The 22,046-nt window shown below is 48.3% G+C and overlaps 1 protein-coding gene across 1 annotated transcript in view; it reads left to right on the top strand.

The window, feature by feature from the left end:
- The first annotated feature begins 480 nt into the window (after positions 1–480).
- Positions 481–22,046, top strand: part of Galnt9 (polypeptide N-acetylgalactosaminyltransferase 9) — an 88,394-nt gene continuing 66,828 nt past the window's right edge. Inside the window, exon 1 of the mRNA XM_042055881.1 lies at positions 481–721. Within this exon, the coding sequence (XP_041911815.1) occupies positions 481–721 (241 nt within the window). The remainder of the gene's footprint in view (positions 722–22,046) is intronic.

Genomic DNA, 22,046 nt, shown 5'->3' with positions numbered 1-22,046 from the left:
CCTGGCGGGCCTATCCTGGCCAGGGGTGGCGCGCGGGATCGGTTTGGGATGGCGGGCGGGGCTGCATGTTGATGAGCGCAGGCCGCGTCACTGCGCACCGGCGCCGTGGTTTCGGGGCGCGCAGGGGCCGGGCGCGCAGGAGCCAGCGGGGCGCGCAGGAGCGAGCGGGGCGCGCAGGAGAGGGACGCAGCAGCCAAGGCCTCGCGCCGCCTCCTGGCCCAGGAAGCTCCTGGGGGGCGGGCCCTGCTGACTACGCGGGCGGTGCCCCGAGCCCGCAGCCCCGGGAGGTTTCTGCGCGCTGGAGAAGAAGGTCGGGTCGCGGCAGCCTTGTGCGTGGAGCCCGCGTGGCGGTGCTGAAGGAACAGCTCCTGGCCTTCCCCGGCCCATGGTCCCCTTCGCGGCCGGTCGCGCTCAGGCTCGTGCGGCCCCGGAGCCCTGGGGATGCCCGGAGGGTGAGGCGGCCCGGTCTGAGCCGCGCTCATGGCGGTGGCCAGGAAGATCAAAACTTTGCTGACGGTCAACATCCTGGTGTTCGTGGGCATCATTCTCTTCTCTGTGTACTGCCGCCTTCAGGATCGTTCAGAGGCGCTGGTGCAGGTCGTGCGAGGCACGGACCGCCGGATGCGCAATCGGCTCTCCAAAGCGAGTGCTCTGGCCGACCGCGAGGCCATCCTGCAGCGCTTGGACCATTTGGAGGAGGTGGTCTATAATCAGCTGAATGGTGAGCCACGGGTACCCCGGGATGGAGGGGAGGCAGGGTCCTGTGTCAGAACATTACTGTGTCCAGGAGTGGCTGCTCACACCCATCCCACAGTATCTTCCAGGGTCCAGGGTAGAAGCTACTCTTGGTCCTGAGGAGGGAATGCAGGAGGTAAAAGGGAGCCTTGGAGGCCTTCATTGACAGAGGGCAGTGATAGAGTGACTACACTACCCACTCATCCTGTGGAACCGCCCCCTGCCTCTCCCACAATGACTCCAAACTTACTACCCAAGAGAAGTTGAACTTCTCAAGGAAGAGGCTCCAAGGAGCTGCCAGGAGGGCAGTGAGGGGCTCAGGCAATGCCTAGATCCACAGTGAGACATCCAAACAGTGACCAAGGGTACCTTACAAAGCTGTGAGGGTGGAGGTGACACTTGGGTTTACAGCAAGGACCCAGGGAATCTTTCCAAACTGTGGTTTTAGGTTGGTTCCCTCTTCCGTCCCTGAAGAAATGGCAGGAGGGGTGACTGCTGCTTCTCTACAGTGGCTGATGCCACCTTCCTCACTGCAGGGCCCAGAGGGTTTCCACCCACTGAAGTTGTGACCTCTAGCCTGGATAGCCCTCATTCAAGGATGCTCAGGGAACCTGCAGAAAGTTTTGTTGTGGGAGAAGTGTAAGACACCACTGGTGCTGTGTGGACAGATAGAGTCAAGTGTCTGGCAGGGATGTGTAGGAGCTAAGTGCTCACATGGACTGAAGTCAGTGCCTGGGAACCTCTGAGGCATGAAAGTGTCTGCTTCTGGAAGCATGAAAGTGTCTGCTTCTGGTGGCTGGCCTCTTTGCTTTTCTATGAGGAAAGGGGGAACTCAGCTGGGGCACTGTAGATGGGTGTCGCTGTTGGGACTAAACTAATTAGATGTTGGGTACAAGAAAATGCACCATCTTTGTCCCCAAGGACAGTTCTGTTAGGTTTCTGGAAAGAGACAGTTGGTACAAGCCTGCAGCTCCAGCAGGCTTCTCCTATTTTGTGTGGTTCTTGGCAGAAGCAGCCCCAGCAGACCTTTTTCTGCAAGTGCTAGGAACTGGCTTCAATAGGCAGTGCCTACTGGGCATCATCTTCAACAGGGCTCAGGTCATAGTTGCCTGTTTGCTGTGAAAGGTGTCACCTGGGAACTCCCTAGAGAACTGGATTCCAGGCATATCTCTGAGCACAACCTAGAGGGACCAGGTGCCATCTGGGGATATAGACAGCTCATGCATCCTCATGATAATGAAGCCCCAACTTCCCAAGGGCTTTTTCACCACCCACAGAACTTCTGGAACTCACGGCAGTCCTTGCCAGCTCTGTGGCTTCTCAGTCAGCCATTCAGCTGAAGGTACAGTGGAAAAAAGTTGAGTTGGAGCGGTAGCTTGGCCACACCGGCAGTGTGATTCATCTTCTGGAAGACGCTGGGCCCTGTAATAGCACGGAGCTTTATTGAAGTGTATTTGCCAGGGTGTTATGGTCTGTTTTATGGGGTGAACCAGAGGATTATATAAAAACATTGGCACCATTTGAGCTTGTGTAACAGCATGCTGGCGAGTCAGCCTCATGAGCTGTTTCTGTCTCCAGATCCCCAAGGACAAGAGGGGCCAGTATTTGGAGGAAGAAAACGTCAGGACCCTCAATGAACTTTCTTGACATTGACGTGGGCAGAATGAGTTCCTCCCTCTGGCCTCTTTCCTCCTTGCTCCTCGGCTCCTGCCAGCTTTTTCCTGCCTCTCTTCCCCTTTTATTTGCCTGTCATTTGTGCCTCTCCCTCTACCCTCAGTAAATCCCTTCCCTTTTCTCCTTGTCTCCTCCAGTTTCCCTTTCTCCTCTCTGTGCTGAGACAGCCTTGCCTTCCTTTCTGACTCCTGCTTAACAGAGTCTAAACCCAGTCGTCACTCAGTATTTGTCCTTGGAAATAAGCAAAACCCAAATTTAACATTGGTCTCAGGTGGGTGCCTTGCCGGTGGGGGAAACACAGGGTTTTCAGGGATTGTCTGTTTAAGTAAAGTCGTTTAGGCATCCTATTCCCCTCCTGGCTTGATTCAAAGTCTCTGATTGGAGGCATGGAGGAGAGCCATGAGCGCTTCCTGGAGGAGGCAGGTTGCTCTCCCTGTTGCGGCTTGTTTTATTTTAGATCCTAGAGATGTGGGCTTGATCCCCAAGGGTTTCTATCTGGAACTTACCTCAGATGCAGCTAAACACTAAGAGGGAGCAATTGCTTATTACATCTGCTCAGGCTGTCCCTTTGAACTCTCTCCTGGCTGGGGAGAGGACGAGAAGAGGGAATCCTGGGGAGTGAGGGATGTCTTCCTTTGAGCCAGGAGGCACACGAAGGTGCTTTGATATGGCAGGTATCTCCTCATTTTCTTTGGCCCCATGACCTCATGGCATGTCTTATTCACCCTGACAAAACACCCCTGTGTGGTGCAGACTCAGGCTCATAGGACTGGGAAGCATTTTGGGAGAAAGGGTGCATGGACTCTCTTATATGTGCTTGAGAATTGCTTCTAAATCCAGAACTCAATATAAGAAAAAATGTTTATGGGAAAAACTCATCCTCCGAATACCTTAAAGCCCAGTGCCCATGGGTGCATGAGCAGCTAGCTGGTCTAGGCTCTCAGGAGCAGTAAATTTGAAATCCTCCAGGCTTGGTGCTGCTTCCAATCTGATGCCAGGATTCAACCCTTTTCCCCTAGTGATTGGGGGGTGGGAGCTCAGGCTTTTGTGTTTTCTGGGTTTGCCCCTCTATGAGCTGGTGAAGCCCCAGTGGAGTGAAGGAACGGCCCTCTACTCTGCTTCTGGGAGGGAACCATGTGGCCCAGCATCTCACACCCTGTGTGTGGGGCTGGGCTCTGCCCTGAATTTAGAGGTGGTCCCCTTTCCCTATGTGTCTGGTGACCTGAGGAGGAAAGCAGCATGGAAGGTGGTTGCTCTTGAGGGGTCATTGCTAAAATCAGAGCACATGTGCTTGTTAATTCCCTCTGATTTGTGCTGCCCCAGGCCATGTGTTCACCATGCCTTACAGTTGGAAACATTCAAAGCTGTGGTTGGCCTTATGGTTAGGACAGAGAAACTAGGAGCCAGGAAGTGGAATGACTTGCCAGGGTTGTATAGGAAATTGGTGGCAGTGGCTGCTTGGAAAAAGAACAGGACCTACATTTCTGGTACTACCACAAATACACATTAAAAATGAACCAGAAGATTGTAGTGTGGGCCCCAGAGGCTGGCCCTGGCAATCCTGGCACAGATGGTGTCTGTTTCCTTTGTAAACACTTGCTTGCCCTGCTTGGTAACACTGATCTAGTTCTCCAGACTAAGTGCTGCCTGCCACTTCCACTGCCCCCTACTCCCCACCTCGGTGATTTAGAGACAGGGTCTCTCTGCTATGTTCTGTTTCTCTGTTGTGTACACAGTTCAAGGCTGGCCTTGAACTCTCAGAAAGCCACCTGCCTGCCCTCTACCTTCTGAGTGCTGGGATTAAAGGAGAGTGCCACCATGCCCAGCTCCTTTGTTTCCCTTTCCTTTTTTCTTTAAGATTTATTTATTTATTATATATACAGTGTTTTGTCTGCATGTCTACCTGCAGGCCAGAAAAGGCCACTGATCTTATTATAGATGGTTGTGAGCCACCATGTGGTTGCTGGGAATCAAACTCAGGACCTCTGGAAGAGCAGGCAGTGCTCTTAACCACTGAGCAATCTCTCCACCCCCTCCTTTGGTTACCTTTAAGTGAATAGTTTTGTCTGTGGTTCCATCTCTAAGGCCTGACACCCAGGCAAGGTGGCACACCCATGGATATTTGAATAACTGAGCATTTCTCTGAGCTACACATTGCTTTTGATAAAATAAGTTTGATTTTTTTTTTTTTAGATAGAGTCTCTTTCTGCATAGCACTGATCTCCTTGGAACTCTCTATATACCAGGCTGGCCTCAAACTCACAGAGCTCCACCTGCCTCTGCCTCCTGGGAATGACGTTATTTTAGGCATTGTGTTTCGCTGCCGTGCTTGTGGGCAGAAGTGCAGAGTGAGAAGGGTTGGGGAAGGTCTCACACTGGTGATAACTGTCTAGATTCAAAAGAAGCAGCATGAGTGGAGGGGATGCAGGGGATGTGGAGTGAACCATGCTTCAGGAGAAGGATTGTTCTCATGCTGTGATCCTGGGTACTCAGTTCTTGTCTGTTTCCTGCCAAGAAGTGTGTACTGCAGCCCAACCCCAGTGTGCACAGCTTTAGAAGTAGGCTTCAGAAGCCCTCGTCTAGGGTTAAGATAGGGGATGGAGGTCAGGTGGAGAACTGAGGCAATTGTCAAAGGACATGAGTTCTGAGTTGCCTGCATGGCAGCAAGGCCAGGATTGCAGATAAACACCAGTCCTCCCATCTTGTGATGGACACAATGAATTAGCATCTATAAAGGGCTTTGGGAGCTGGAACAGAGGTCAGAGGGAAGGAAGGGGTGACTAGGAAGAATGTAGAGCAATGGTGTGGCTTCTCCCTGTAACCTTTGGCTTCAGAGTAGTGAGGACTGAGCCTGAGGCAAGGTGTTAGAGTTAGGGATGGCTGTTGCTATGGCTGAAGAATGTGGCAGCTCCCCACCTCCTGCTGTATCAGGTGTGACAGGACAAGTCCCAGATATCTGTTCTACCAGTGGCTGGCCACATGCTTCAAGTGCAGCTTTATCCCCAAGTACAGTGAACTTAGCTCTTGGATGTCCTTACAAGGGGTGGCCCATCTCTGTTATGCAGGCGACCAAAAACAAGTGTCAACAGGCAGAGGAGCAAGAAGATGATGCAGTTGGAGGAGGGCATGGCGCTGAACCTGGGATTGGCTTCAGGCTCCATTGGCAGGCCAACCATACATCCCTTTTGAGCCTCTGGTTATGCAGGGGTCTTAGCTTCCAGAAAGTGGCTCCTTTGGAACTTCTCTGCACACTGGAGAAACATGAAGGATGTCCCACTTGCAGGGAGCATGATTGCTGGCAGAAGGGTTCTTGCTGCCCAGCAAGTTTTACTTCTCAAAATGGCTTGCTGCTGGTTCCAAATGACCTTCTCAGCTCAGGCCCATTGGTTTTTCTATGCTTCTCAGAGTCTGTGGTCCTGCATGGCCCACCCAAGTGGCAAGAGTGATAGCAGCTGGAAAAACAGCTACAATTGGTTGGATTGACTTGGCTCCACCCACTGTTCCCCCACTTACAGTCTACCTGCTATTGACAATAACTACAAAAAGTGACAAATCAGTGACTATCCCACTGGAGTGTGGCCCTGGCTCCATAATTGGGCAGGTCAAGTTACATAGTGGCTGACATTTTGTGTCATTTTGACATTTTGACATTTATGCTGTGCATAACTCTTAGAGTGACTTTTGTTATGTTTTTGGTTATAGTTTCCTCAGTGGGAAAAATTTGGCTCTACCTTGGAGGACCCAGATGGACTGCACAGTCTTCTGGATAGTGGTCTTCATCAGAGATACTGACTATACCTGACCACAGTTGTTTGGGGTCTCCTGAGCCTTCATATGACCAGCAACCCTATGATATGAAACTGAAACACACTGCTATGCTATTTCTCCATGAGCAGTGGACCTAGTCTGGCTGAATCTGGGGCTGCAATCTACAAAGACATGGGGCGGGGAGGAGGGGCAAACTTGTAGGAAAGCTCTCACAAGTGGTGGCCCCGATCTCAGGGTCTGCTGGGGTGGAATGATTATGTTTACAATCTGGCTTGCAATCAGCATATTTCAGTTCGTTACAGATAGACTACAGAATTGTAAAAGATGATTTATCATTCATCGGTTGGAAACTGGATAAAATAAGCCTGTGAATTCCTTTACCATATCTGCCTCCACAGATATGCACGCGAGGGCTGAAGTGGTTAAGAGTACTGACTGCTCTTCCAAAGTATCAGGATTTAATTTTCAGTAGCCATATGGCGACTCACAACCATCTGTAATTCCAGTTCCATGGCATCCATAGGCACTATAGGCATGTGGTACCCAGATATACATGCAGGTAAAACACAGATACACACTAAAGTAAAAACCCTCAAAGAAATGTAAGTGGGCTCTGGGTCTCAAGACCAGCTTATCAACCTCACTCTGTCTCAGAAAAGCAAAGATGCCCTAAGAGGGAAGAACAGGTGTAGCTACCAGCAGGAAGAGGTAAGGACTTCTGAGGGTGGCAGAAGTCAGCATCCTTCCACTTGCTCAGCAGGGTACTTTGTTACAGGGGGCTGCTTGGTCATTCCCAGCCACTTAGCCCTGAAATAACCACTCAGAAACTGTATTAATTAAAACACTGCTTGGCCCAATAGCTCTAGTTTTTTATTGGCTAATTCTTACATCTTAATTTAACCCATTTCCATTAATCTGTGCATCACCACGAGGTCGTGGCCTACCATGAACGTTTCAGCACGTCTATTTCTGGTGGCGGTGGGTCCATGGCATCCCTGACTCCACCCTTCTTTTTCTCAGCATTTAGGTTCTATCTTCCTTGCCTACCTAAGTTCTGCCCTATCAACAGGCCAAGGCAGTTTCTTCTTTTTTTTTTCTCATTTTTTTTTATTAAAAATTTCCATCTTCTCCCCTCCTCCTCCCCCTTCCCTCCCCTCCCTTTCACCCATACCCCTACTCCTCCCCTCTCCAAGACAAAGAGCCATCAGGGTTCCCTTCACTATGTTAAGTCCAAGGTCCTCCCAGCTCCCCCTAAGTCCAGGAAGGTGAGCAACCAAACTGACAAGTCTCACAGTGAGCCTGTCCATGCTGTAGAGTTCATGCTCATTGCCGTTGTCCTTGGTTTCTCAGTCCTCCTCCACCGTCAGCCACATTCAGAGAGTCCGGTTTGGTCCCCTGTTCCATCAGTCCCATTCCAACTGGACTTGGTGGTCTCCCGTTAGATCTGTCCCACCGTCTCAATGGGTAAACGCACTCCTCACGGTCCTGACTTCCTTGCTCATGATCTCCCTCCTTTTGCTCCTCATCAGGACCTTGGGAGCTCAGTCCGGTGCTCCTATGTGGGGCTCTGTCATTTTCTCCATCCAATGCCAAGTGAAGGTTCTATGGTGATATGCAAGATATTCATGAGTATGGCAGTAGGATCTGGACATTTCTGGCACCCTCTCCTCAGCTGCCCAAGGACCTAGCTGGGGCGTCTTCCTGGACACCTGGGAACCCCTCTAGAGTCAAGTCTCTGCCAACCCTAGAATGGCTCCCTTAACTAAGATATATAATTCCTTGTTCCCATATCCACCCTTCCTATATCCCAACCATCCTATTCCCCCAAGCTCTTCCCATCCTCCACTTCACACTTTTCTCTCCCCATCCCCCCATCCCCCCATCCCACCCCACCCCCATGTTCCCATTTTTTGTCCGGCAATCTTGTCTACTTCCAGTATCCAGGAGGATAACTATATGTTTTTCTTTGGGTTCACCTTCTTATATAGCTTCTCTAGGATTTTTTACAAATTATAGGCTCGATGTCCTTTATTTATGGCTAGAAACCAATTATGAGTGAGTACATCCCATGTTCATCTTTTTGGGCCTGGGTTACCTCACTCAGGATGGTGTTTTCTATTTCCCTCTATTTGCATGCAAAATTCAAGATGTCATTGTTTTTTACCGCCGAGTAGTACTCTAATATGTATATCATTAATTGTAATCACAGCATACAGAGAGACTCCAACATCAGTCCTTGACGTCTATGAAGGTGAGTGTGACAGTCCCTTTAAAACTTTTTCAGAAAGAGACTGGCTTTGAAAGTCATTTCAAAGGTTTTTTGGAGGAAGACGGCATTGTATCTAGTACGTGATAAAGTGGTCATTAGCACCATTCCCATGGTCTCTGCTGCCTCTTTTATGGAGTATCCTGGGATTGCTCAGTGGCTCTTATTCTGCAGCCCTTGCTGTCCAAGCAAAAAGATCCTTGTTCCAAGGGATATGCACACTGAGGAAGAACAGGGCACCCTGTGGAAATGTGTGAGGGGAGTACGTGAACACTTTTCCTGGGATCCCTCCAAGTTAGGGGCATTGTGAACCTACCCCATGCTGTCAGGGGCCTGGTGATACTCAAATCTGTGCTGAAAGTCTCCACACATTCAAAGTACAGCAGGCTCCACGTGTTCCACCTGCAGAAGGTAGTGCTCTTCTTGTGTACCTCTATGGCTGAACAGAGTGACCTTCCAGAAGGAGCCCAGGTAAAACTCCTTCAGCAGAGATGATCTGCAAAGGGAGTGAAGTGACAGAGCAAGTGGGTGGGTGAGGTACTTGATGTCTCATATGGGTTGAACTCTGTCCTCCAAAATTCACAAGGCCTTAGAATATGGCCTTATGTGGGGAGAGGGTCTTTGCAGATATTGAAGATGAAGTCATACTGTCTGGAGTGAGCCTAAGTTTAATGACATCTGTCTCTATGAGAAGAGGGAAAAGGGGGCTGGAGAGATGGCTCAGCAGTTAAGAGCATTGACTGCTCTTTCAGGTAACAGGAGTTTGGTTCCCAGTGCCTACATCAGGTGGCTCACAGTTGTCTGTAATTCCAGCTACATGGGATCTGATTCCTTTATCAGGCCTCTTGTGGGCACCTGCATGCAGGAAACAAGAGAAGACACAGGAAGTGGCTTATAAGGCCAGAGGCGGAGACAGAGCAGTATGGCCTCAAGTCAAAGAATTCTGGAATCTGCCAGGAACTGAGAAAGACAAGGTACTATCTTAGAACTTCCACAGGGACAGGACTCTGTTCATTATGCCCTGAATCTCAGATTTCTGCACTTCCAACTGGAGAGAAATCAAGAAATCCATGTCAGGCCCCCAGGTATGGTGCTGTGCTGTGTAGCTGAGGACTTTCACACAAAGGGACAGCCAGGGACTCTGTCGGTAAACATTTGAACTGAGATGTAAATGAAGGGAAGCGTGACCTAGGAGCATCCTGGAAAACAGTGGGTGTCAGCAGATGCAAAGGACCGATGGTGTCATGAGGGTCCTAGTGAATAGCGAGGGAGAGGAGAAGTATAAAGCATCTTGAAGGAGGCAGGCAGAGCCCATCTTGGCCTCCTCAGTAGCTTGTCAGATCTGCAGGTATCAGCTGTGCTTCTTGGCTTCCTGGAGGTTCTGGGAGATTCCTAGGAAGGGAGATGATAACAGAAGTGCTCTAAGGGATCCCTGATTCCTTCTTAAGAGAGAGAGAGAGAGAGAGAGAGAGAGAGAGAGAGAGAGAGAGAGAGAGAGAGAGAGAGAGAGTAACACGTGTGTGTGCATGCATGCTCAGTACCTGCAGATGCCAAAGAGGTCTTTGGATTTCCCGGAGCTGGAGTTACATGTGGATGTGAGCAGCCTGTCATGGATGCTAGGAACTGAACTTGGGTTCTCCGAAAGAGCAGAAAGTGCTCTTAACTACTGAGCCATTTCTTCAGGCCAGACACCTGGACTTTAGCTAGGGTGGTGTTTTTGCCTTCAGGGATGGTTTTAAAAAGCATCCATGCTTTCTCTTGAATGTTTTGGACCAGATGAACTTCACCTGTCTAGTGATGCTTTTGTTGATTAGCAGAGGGGAAAGAGCAAGGTTCTCAGGCAATCCAAGAGCTGGACTGTTCCTCCATCCATGCTGGAGGGTGTTTATCGGGCTCATACCTAGCCTGTGACCTGATCGAACCCAGGAGGACTTTTAAATTCAGTGCTCCAGCCACAGGGTATGACCAGCTTTCCCAGGTATCCTATGTGCCCAGTTTATTGATTTATGGATTGTGAGATATTGAATACTGTCCCTGATTTCACCATCTGCCAGAGGCAAGCCCTTCACAGCTACAGCTGTGTCCCAGGGAAGCCAGCCTAGCGGAGTGCTCCTATTTTCATTACAGTGTAGCCTTGACCAGCTGGTTCCTCTCCGGGACTACCCTTCCCTCTTGGCAGCATCTGCCTCTCAGAGACTCAGTTTCTTCATTTGTGAAGTGAATATGAGCCTTGTAGGGACTGGTAGAGTTACTGTAGGCAGGAGCCTTACCATGTTTTGTAGGGAAGGATTCTGTAACGTATGCACCCCTCATCTGTAGACAGGCAAGTGAATCTGAGTTACAGCATGGCCCTCCAACTTCCCAGACAGAGCCACTAACAGCACTGTGTAGCCTGTTGCAGTTTCCAAGTCTGGCTCCTTACTGACCTCCAAGAGGCCGTCCCCCGTGTGCCTGTGGTGTGTGTGTGTGTTTAGGTGTGGGGGTATGACTGACTATCATTGTTCTACTTCTTAATTTTCCATTTACTAATATTTTTGAAAAACAATACATGATGCATTTTTTTTGAGACCAGGTTTGTCTGTGTAGCCTTGGCTGTCCTGGAACTCACTCTGTAGATCAGGCTGGCCTTGAACTCCACTTGCCTCTGCCTCCCAAGTGCTGGGATTACAGGTGTGCACCACCACTGCCTGGAGCAGGTTGTCTTTCATTGGTAGAAATGCATACTTTTCTAAGAGACATTGATCAGGAAGTAGAGACCATAAATGGAGTTTGACTGAGAATTTGATTGTTTCCTGCTCTAGAAGAGGATGTGACCTGGGAGAATGTAGCTGATGGATGAGGTTGATAAAGTCCTATGCAATAGTCAACTTTATTCAGAGTATCAGACAGTTCATACTCTGAGGGTTAAGAGGAGTCACATGGGTGAAGTGTCCAACAACAGGGCAAGCTGCACTTGGCTGAGACAGGATTTTCCCTTGAGCCAAACAATAAGCAAACAATAAGCAGACAATAGGCAGTTGTAATGAATAATCTGAAGTGAACTCATTCCTATCTAATCCACCTGGGAGGGGCATGAAAACGTAATCCAAGAACAATTTTGTGTTTTTGAAGAAATTGGAGTTATAAGACTCTTGTCTTAGTTTCTTGGAGTTTTCTCACAAGTGCTCAGAAATTTTCACATACGACTCCATTCTTGAACTGTGTCCCAACATAGTTAATATTTAGCTGATATTCTAGTGTGAGCTTGCCTATTTTTGCCTATTCATTCACATTATTTACCAAAAATTAGGTCATCATGGTTGAGGTATATGTGATTTGCAAAGAAGTTGATCATATTTTTAGAAAGTATTTCATAAGAATGGTTGGAAACAAGTTTACTTACTTGGCTATACCCTTGACTTTTAAAATAGACAAATCTAGCAATTCAAAAGATGAGTCAGTTTCAGGCAATTTGCTGAATAATATAAACTTGACCAATTTGGAAAGACTATACAGAGGAAAGGAGGAAGGTAGAGTAGTGATCTTCGGCGCTTCAGCCTGGTTGTCCTCCCTGGACCATCAGTGTGAGCAGAGTTGGTAGAGAGAGAGAGACACCCAACTCTGGGTCTGGCTCCTGGCCAGAGCATCCTATGGCTCCCAGGCTGATGAAAACGAACAAATGAACAAACAAAGAAGGCTGTCTGGGCATTTGGATGCTCAGTGAGGGAGGCAGCACATATCAGAGTGTTACCTTATAGTTTAACCATGCTGGTGTAGGGAGGATGGTTGGCCGCTCTTCCTGATGGCTGGCTGGGCCTAGAGTCTACATTTTGGCAGAGTCCCTGTGGCCTAGATATTTACATGCAGTGTGAGTTCCCTGTGTACTGCCCTGGACTGATTGGGTATTATACTGCTAACCCTGTTGGTATTAGGGACTGGACCCTTGGGCCCAGGACTGGGTGGCTCTCAACTTTGTCACAGACCATAAAAGGAATGTGCAGCAACTGTCAGGCCCCACAGTGTCTCTTTCTGGGTCAGGGCCACCTGGAGCCTACCGCATGGATCCTGGAAGCTCTGACCAACTAAATCAGGCCACAGCCCTGGATCCAGCCCACAAGATCCTCTTGGATGCTTCAGCTGCTGGTGGTGTGTTTTAAAATACATATGTGAAGTACAAATGTCCTTCATAATGCTGCCCCAGGCCTTGGTGTTGTGCCAGGGAAATAATGAGGCCCTTGTCCCAGGACCTCCCAGATACCCCTCCAGGCTCCCTGCTCCATAGCCACGGAGCCCAGTGGCAGCTCCTTCCTCCTGGGTGTCCTGCCCTCCTTAGGAGGGGTCTGAGCTGCAGTACAGGAAGGTTGGGACAAGGCTGTACTTACGAGGACCAGATTCTCTTGAGGGCCTATCTGGTTCTAGGTCTTGGGGCCACATGGCTTTCAGCTTCTAGGAGGATAGAAGAAAGGAAGACTTTTCTCTCTCTTTCTCTATTTTGTTTGGTTTTTCAAACACATGGAAGCAGGTCCCCAGCCACAACATATAACTTCACGGTCCTCAGAGAGGAAGACGTTTTAATTTGAGTTTAGTAAAGCACCAGATCTGTGGCAGAGCATAGATACTATGCACTGAGTTATTGCTTTTGAAGATACACAGGACACAGCACTGTGCTCTTCATCACATGGTAATGGAGCCTGTGAGATCGCTGCATCTGCATTCTATACATGAATGCAAAGCTGTGTGATGGGGCACCCGCTACATACATGCATTGGTACCTCTCAGGCACTACTCACCATGAAGCTCATCTCTGGGAGCCTCCTGCTGTTTCTCTCTGAGCTCTTTAGGGTGGACCCTAGCATCCATTCTGGGGTTCAGTGTTACCCCTGAGCCAGCTCTTCCTGAGAGAGATGATGGGGAGGGCCACTCTGCCCATGTGCCAATGCTTATGAAAGGCAGGACTGAGAGAACAAGGCACATGGCAGAGACTGGCCCAGCAAGCACCCTGTGACTTCCAAATGGGACACTCTGCAGGTGTCAAATCTGATTGACTAGTGAGTCCATTTCTTCATGTAAATGTAATAAATTCTCTTTCAAATTTCTATACAATCAATCAGTAAATCCTGAGAGGATTCCTATAATATCTTGGTTGTAGTGTGGGCTCTGAGTATCCCTGGAAGATACATGCAGCAGGTCCACCAGTGTCTGGTCTGTCACCTTCTCACCTCCATCATGCCTCTGTGAGTGGCCCTACCCAGGTAAGTTCAATATTGAAGTGGTATACCTAGTCTTTGATCTTTCTATAATACTCCTGGCCATGTTGCAGGTGCAAGCTGCTGCCTTGAGGAAAGTATGCCAAGAGCTCCATGGTCCCCATGTCTTGGTAAGGGCCAGAGAAGCAGAGAGAGAAGAGGATGTGCTTCTTCTGTCTAGTGCCTGGTCTAGGCTCAGACCCAGGTGTGGAGGCCTTGGGGCTGGTCATTCTCCTGGGCCCTTGAGGTGCCACCTGCTTATCCTTACAGTCGGCAGCTTGCTGTCTCCATATACTATCCCATTCCACTTCCAAGGCCCCAGGATCACACTGGAACCCCAAGTCAGTTCAACCAAACATTTCACCCGTCTCCTCTGCCCTCTTTCTCTGTGAGTCATCTGCTCCCTTACCTCCAATGCCAAGTTTTGGGGTAAACATGCCCAGCTTTGGTGAGGGGCTGCTACTGTGTTGTCTAGTAAGCAACGTATGTAGGCTGCTCAGTGGTGCTCAGTGTTTAGAAGAAAGCAGAAGGCTGAAGTAGGGGTAGGAGGTCTTGACGTTTTCATTGGTGCCCAGATGTCATGAGGCAGCAGTGCCCAAGGAGTAGCCAGAAAAGGGCATGAAGTATGATCAGTGGGGACCAGATTGTGGGGACATTGAGACTGTATTTTCTTTCAAATGCTATTAGAGTCAGGGAGCATGTGGGACAGAGCAGAGTGTGAAACATAGTGCACGATATTTGTGTGCTGTTTGCTGTATGGAGGACTACATCCCTGGTAGATACTGATCCACTCATCCCTAGGATGTGAAAGCCCCACTGCTCTCCCTGACGAGAGATACTCCTCCTGAGAGCCAGTTCAGCATAGGTTAAAGTACTCATGCCTTTAAGATGGAAAGGGGCTGTATTACAAGATGCTGGCTGGGACTGCTGGGAGAGACCAGACATTTGACAAGACAAGAGGGCCCAGGATTCATGGACCTTGTACTTGAGTGGAGACAAGGCAAGGAGGGGGCAGGACTCTGTAACACCGTGGATAGCTCCCTGCTGGGAGGTCTTGGGGCAGAGCGCTGAAAACTTGGGCTTTCCAGGAAGATTTTCCATTTTCACAGGAAAGCAAGAACCAGGGGCTGAAGTTGTTAACTGTAAATTACTTTTCTCTCCTTCCTGCTCTCTCTATTTTTGAGGTACCTCTATGGTGCTAGACAGTTTGTTTGTTTTTTAAATTTTTATAATTTTTTTTTTACTTTCTTTTTTTGTTTTTTGTTTTGAAATAAAGTTTCTCTCTGTAACCTGGTGTCCTGGAACTCTGTAGACCAGGCTAACCTTTAACTCAGAAATCTGCCTCCCGAGTGCTAGGATTAAAAGCATTTGCCATTATGTCTGACTAGACAGTTTTGTTTGGTTTTGTTTTGTTTTGAGACAGAGTTTCTCTGTGTAACAGTCCTGGTTGTCCTGGAACTCACTTTGTAGACCTGGTTGGCCTCTAACTCAGAGATTCGCCTGCCTCTGCACCCTGAGTGCTGGGATTAAGGGCGTGTACCACCATGCCCAGCTTTATTTATTTTATTGGTGTTTTACTTGCATGTATATCTGTGTGAGAGTATTGGATCCCCTGGAACTATAGACAGTTGTGAGCTGCCATGTGGATTCTGGGAATTGAACCTGGGTCCTCTGGAAGAACAGTCAGTGCTCTAAACCACCAGGCTATCTTGTCAGCCTCCTATACTAGGCAGTTTTTTAAAGTATGTGTTTGAATGCATGTTTCCTTTCAAGTAGGAATGTTACAGAATGGGCAATATGCTCAGGTAGGAACATTGGATTTTATTGGATCGAGACCACCAGTCCTTGTCGATGGAGAAGTTGGTCTTTTTTTTAATTAATTTTTTAGTTTTTATTTTATGTGTATGGGTACTTTTTCGGTATGTATGTCCATAAATCATTTACATGCCTGGTGCCTGTGGATGCCAGAAGAGGGCATTGGCTTCCCTGGAATTAGAGTTATAGATGGTTGTGAGCTGCCATGTGGGTGCCAGGAATTGAACCAAGGTCTCCTGGTCTACTGGAAGAACAGTTAGTGTTCTTAACCACTGAGCCATTTCTCTAATGCAATGGTCAGTGCTTTGAAGCTGTGACACTACTTCCTTAAGGCCAGAATCTGGGGCTGCTGAATACCCAGACAAAGTGCAATCCTGAAGTGTTTTCTCATGCTCCACAGTGCTAGGCTCTGACACTACCAGGCCTTTTCTCAGATGGAGAAAGATGGAACCAAGGACTCAACAGATCTTAATAGTGAGGATGGCTGGGGTAGGTGGCTCCCTGGACACTATTCCCAGCATTCTCACTGTTGAGTGCTGGCCCCTTTGGAGAAAGTCTTAGGGTCAAACCAGCCTCACTTACCATGTTCCATTTCTCCCACCTCCTCTCAGTTCTGAATGAAGCCTCAGGGTTAAGGTTAATAGTAGATGGCACAAACAAAATCAAAAACCAAGCTACTGTAAACACAAAGTTTTGTGTGTGTGTATGTATGTTTGTGTGTATGTGTGTGTGTGTATGCATACATTCTTGGTCCCCACAGACAACTGTGATGACATTGGTCCTTTAACTTGTTTTACTCTAGAAGAGACCAAGACACAGGAGACTTCACAGATTAGTGATGGCAGATGTTGGATTTGAACCCAGGTATGACTTCCATACCTCACTGAACCTGGCCAAGGAAACATGACCTTGTTGGGTCAGAACTGGGTACCATATCTCCCACATAAAAAGAAAATTTTTAAAATTTTTATTATCTTAAAATTACACATATTTATTTCTTTTGTAAATATGTGTACATGCACATGCATATGGTCACTAATGTGCACACATGGAGGTCAAAGGACAACCTCTCTACAAAAGGAGTGGTTCTCTCCTTTTGCCATCTGGGTTTTGGCAGGTCAGGCTTAGCAGCAAATGCTTTTACCCACTAAGCCATCTCTCCAGCTTGGAACTGATTTTATTTTAATATACAATTCAGCCAGTCACTCTATGCATGCCCCAATCTAAAACCAAGCAAGTTTTGATTTTATTTTCAAGTAGGAAGATCATAGGCAGTACCTGAGCTGTGCATTCTGAGAAGGCTGTGGGGCGCCTGCCAGTACTTCAGTGCTCAAGCACTTGACAGTGCTTAGAGATGCTTTTGATTGGCGGGAGCAGAGTGCATGGTTCCCACAGGCTGAATAGTTGGACTGGCCCACCCCTGTGCTTGCACAGTCTCAATCACATGCCTGATGTCTTTTTCCTCAATGTCTTCCTCTGTCAAGGGAACAGTAGGTACGCACCTCTGGAAGGAGGCATGAGAATTTGGGAGCAGTGCCGGCATGAGGTATCTCCTGTCAGGAAAGGTCTGACTCTCGTGGGTTCTGGTTATCATTTCCTCAGTGCTGTCATATCTGCCATTCATGTGCCCTTCCCACCCAATTCCACAGGATCCACAGGATCCACTGCATTGTTCTTTAAAACAAGTTTTTAAAAGATAAATCTTGCTGGGTCATGGTGTCGCATACAGAGGCAGAGGCAGAGGCAGAGGCAGATCTCTGTGAGTTCGAGGCCAGCCTAGTCTACAAGAGCTAGTCCCAAGACAGGCTCTAAAACTACAGCAAAACCCTGTCTCGAAAAACCAAAAACAACAACAACAACAAGAACAACAACAACAAAAGATTTGTTTCTCTTAAGTATCTGTACAGTGCCTACAGAGGCCAGAAGAGGGTGTTGGATCTCCTGTAACCAGTGTTACAGACAGTTGTGAGCTGTCATATGGGTGCTGGAAACCAAACCCAGGTCCTCTGCAAGAGCAACCAGTGCTCTTAACCCTTGAGCCCCCTCTCCAGCCTGATGATGTTCTCTGATGCTCCCATGTAACCAAGTCATGTGTTTTGGTGGATATGAGCCCTGTGTGCCCTGAGCCCACGGGCAATGCTGAGTGTTGCAAACTGACTTTTCTGAGAGCCTCCAGTTAAGTATGAGAAGCAGTGGCCAGTGTCACTGTTCTCTGAGGGTGGTGCGCTATAAGAGACGTGAAAACCCATAAGAGCACAAGGGAGAGATGTTTTAATGACAAGTCAGATGGCTTCATGGAAAGGGAGGCATTCAAGATACACCTTTGGTGTTGGAATGATCTGGGCACACATTCCAATTGAATGACCTCAGGGAAGTTATTATCTCTCTTTGAACCTTGGTTTCCACATCTGTGAAATATGAGCTAATTCCTTGCGATAGGATCATTGAGATTAAATAAGATGCCTGTAGAGGGTTTGGCAAAGCCAAGTTGATCTTCAGAAATGTTAATGAAGATTTAAAGAAACAATTAAAATGAGGGAGAATGTGAATAAATGGGTAGGATAATGCTAGGCATGTAGTAAATAAATATTGCCTCTTGGGATGGGTGGATGGCTAAGTGGGTGAGAGATGGATAGATATTTGTGTGGATGGATTGATGAATAGGTGGACACATGAATAGATGGGTGGATATCTGTACTGTGATTTCTACCATGTCACTCAGGTGTCACTGTTGAGGTCACCCTAGACCACCCTGTTCTTGCTGCCAGTAATCATTAGACCTAACCTTGCTATATGGTGAAGCGGTGTGGCATCTGTGGGTTAATAGTGTAGGGAAGAGCTATGAAACCCTGTGTTCTAGGGATTCCAAGCCCCCCACATCTCCCCTGCTCTGCCCTCAAGTGCAGAAACTCCTTGGGAGAATTTATCAGTTATAGTCTCTGAGGGCATTTCCCAGTTACTGACATGCCTTGTAAAATGTTAGTGACCTCATCGTTTACAGATATTGGTCTATGATATTGACAACCTGTTATTAGTTCAGGTCCCCAGGGAATCTTAAAAGACCTAGCCATGATGAAACGAGCTCTTGTATTTGGAGTAGGTAAAATTGAAAGCGTATGAGAGAGACGTTATCCACATAGGCAAACTGGGGGCTGTCATTATTATCTGCTCTTTGTGATCATCAAAGTGAATAGCCAGGCACATTAAATCAGTCTGCACTTTTAGGGAGAGAGAGAGAGGAGAAAGGGGTGCTGGAGGAGTGTCATGTATGTCCCCAATCTTGTTGATCTACCCACATACTCTACAAGATTGGCAGCCAAGGTCTCAGAACCACGAGGGAACTTTGTATAGATGCAGAAGGTAACAGTGGTCATTTCCCCACTGTAGACAGTGAGGCCCTGCTCACTGAACAAATATGGAGACCACTGGTACTTTTGAGACCCAGGGGTAAGAAGAGGATAGCTATCTGAAATTGGCCTTCATTGCTCCTGTGGGACTCACTAACAGTATCTTGTCTGTGTATATGCCTTGTTAAATGGGCTCTGGACATTGTCATGAAATTTGATTGTAGGCATGTTTTGCAGAGACTGAGGATGGAGAAGATTCCCTTGGAGAGGACCAAGGTTGTTTCTCTGGACTCCTGAGGACTCTCCTGGGTGGTCCTTTGGTCCAGCCTCAAAGTCATTCAGGCCCAAACTGTTTCCATATATGTTTGGACATTGAGGTTCCACTCTTGCCTGGTTTTGGAGAGAGAAAATGATGCTGCTGATTTCTTCACTGGAAACGTCAGACTTGTACATTCAGATCCACCGTCAGGACAAAGTGCAAGTGCTAGCCAGTTCTGTCCCACACTTCTGCTGCCTTCTGCCTGGGTCTTTATTGTATTTATAGGTGTTTGTTCTGCATTTAAGTCTATGCACCCCATGTAAATGTCAGTGACAGCCTGTGGTCAGACTCACTCCTGGCTGCAAGGCCCTCTGGAAGTGAGTGACCCACCAGAACCATTCAGACCATTCTGTCAGAAGCCAACAGTGGGTTTGCTGGCAGGAGACGCAAGGGGGAGCAGAGGCTACCAGACATCACCACTGATCCCCCACCTGCTACTTCCTCTCTTTCTCTAATTTTTTATTTCCTGGAGCTGATATAACAAAGAGCAAGTCTGCAGGTCACTGAGTTGGAGGCACAGGTAGCTTTTCTTCCCCTGACCTTTCTCTTGATGGTTCTAGACATCCAGGGATCCTAGACTTGCCATTATGTTACTTCTTTGCCTTCTTGCTGTGCCTGTCATGAGGACACTGTCTACTGGAATTAGGACATCTTAATTCTGTACATTAATGGGCCCATGGAATCCAGGAGCTGATAGCAGATCCCCTGGAACTGGAGTTAGAGATGGTTGTGAGCTGCCATGTGGGTTCAGGGAACCAAACCTGGATCCTCTGGAAGAGTAGTCAGTGCTCTTAACCACTGAGCCACCTCTCCAGCCCTGTTTGTTGCTTTTTAGATGTTGATTCTGTTGTTTCTTACAACATTCTTGTTACATTCTTAGTTGTTTTCAGTGATCGTGTGTTGCTTTGCCCTACTGCTACTATGGGATCCTAGCTAACAATGAGTACTTTCTCTGGGCTTGTGATGGTTCTGAGTGTCATGGATGTTAACTGAATCATGGCAGGCTGAGGTCCCAACTAGGGGATGCTGCCCCTAAACCTGGTTGTCAAACCCTCCACCTTCATTTTCAAGGTCAACTACCCTTTTCCCCAGAGGTCTTCTCCTCTCGGCTTCTTCCTCTGTGTGCTCAAGGCTGCTTCCGCTCTCAGAACCTTGGCTGATGCTGCGTTGACAGATGGAAAGCACTGACAGAGAAGCAGAGAGCTCCAGAGCCACACAGCCTTCCAAGCTGGCAATCACAGCCACCCACGAGCCCCATGTACTCTGTGCGGAAGAGGTGGGCTGACCAAGTGTGAACTGACTTTACTGGAGGCAAAGATGTTTGCTGGGGCTTGGCGGGAGCTGACAGCACTTCTGTCCCTGCAGGGGCTCTTGCCTGGCCAAGAGACACTAGCCGAGTTCTTCTTGGCAGGGCTATTGATAAGTTGGCAGCCTGGATTTTCCTGTGCTGAGATCTTGTCTTCCTTTGCCTTTCTAAGGAGAGAATTCAGCCTCTGATGATCAGAGACTATGTGACTTGAGTTCTTTGTCTCACCACGCTTCACAACCACAGCTGAAGAGCATCCCTGCACTGGAATCTTTCTGTGGCTCATGGACTCCACAGGGAGGCAGGTGTCTTCCAGGGTAACCCCATGGAATCCCTGCCATGCATTGCATTTAATGCTCACTTCATGGCTGCTCCAGGCCCAAGCGTGGAGTCCTAGTTCCAAGCAGGAAAATAGGCACAGGGTGTGGATAGAAAGCAAAGCTCACGTGTTACAGTGGTAGGTATACTCTCTAGACATGTCTCTCAGAATGGCATTCAGCAGGCCCCATGTAAATGTCAGTGACAGCCTGTGGTCAGACTCACTCCTGGCTGCAAGGCCCTCTGGAAGTGAGTGACCCACCAGAACCATTCAGACCATTCTGTCAGAAGCCAACAGTGGGTTTGCTGGCAGGAGACGCAAGGGGGAGCAGAGGCTACCAGACATCACCACTGATCCCCCACCTGCTACTTCCTCTCTTTCTCTAATTTTTTATTTCCTGGAGCTGATATAACAAAGAGCAAGTCTGCAGGTCACTGAGTTGGAGGCACAGGTAGCTTTTCTTCCCCTGACCTTTCTCTTGATGGTTCTAGACATCCAGGGATCCTAGACTTGCCATTATGTTACTTCTTTGCCTTCTTGCTGTGCCTGTCATGAGGACACTGTCTACTGGAATTAGGACATCTTAATTCTGAACACTGTCATCTCCACAATCCCATTTAATGATATCAACAACCACCCATTTTACAGACAAGGCCACATTTGTAGTCTTTGAGGGTTACCGCTATAGTCTAAGGTACAACTTGGGCTCTCAAGAAACTACTGGGAGCTGCTTACTGTGGGTTTAGGTAATCCTCATGTAAGCTCACCACTTCCCTGTAGCAAGCAGATCCATGCTACAGATTACTGTGTCCCCTAAAGAGGCTGGATACTCATACTTAAACTGTGAACTTACAAGCCTTGAATATGGCAACCTTTGCAGCCATCATACACCAACACCTGGTGGATAGACCTTTCCATCCATGCAGCTCCCTCCAGAGTTGGCTGCTACTCTGTCACACTGCTTTCTCTGCAAGTCATTGCTGAAGTGATTGCTCTGAGGGTTCTCTTAGCCCCACACCAAAGTGCACAGACCCACAGAAGCAGAGGCAACAGCAGTAGTGTTGGCCACCATGCAGCCTGCAGCCACTATCTCTGCCGGCCAAGCCTACAGGAAGTGCTCCGCTCCCAAACACGCCAATCCTGGTGCAGGTGTCTGCATGTCTGGAAGTCCAATGGGAGGGACTGCAACCATCATACATGGGGGCTGAGCTTGAAGCTGTGGGCATTTGCTTGACCTTCCTGTTCTCGGGCTTGCAGAAACAAGCGACCACA

This window comes from Arvicola amphibius, chromosome 10, assembly GCF_903992535.2.
Source record: "Arvicola amphibius chromosome 10, mArvAmp1.2, whole genome shotgun sequence".
NCBI classification, from domain to species: domain Eukaryota; kingdom Metazoa; phylum Chordata; class Mammalia; order Rodentia; family Cricetidae; genus Arvicola; species Arvicola amphibius.
This window is presented reverse-complemented; position numbering and strand designations above follow the sequence as displayed.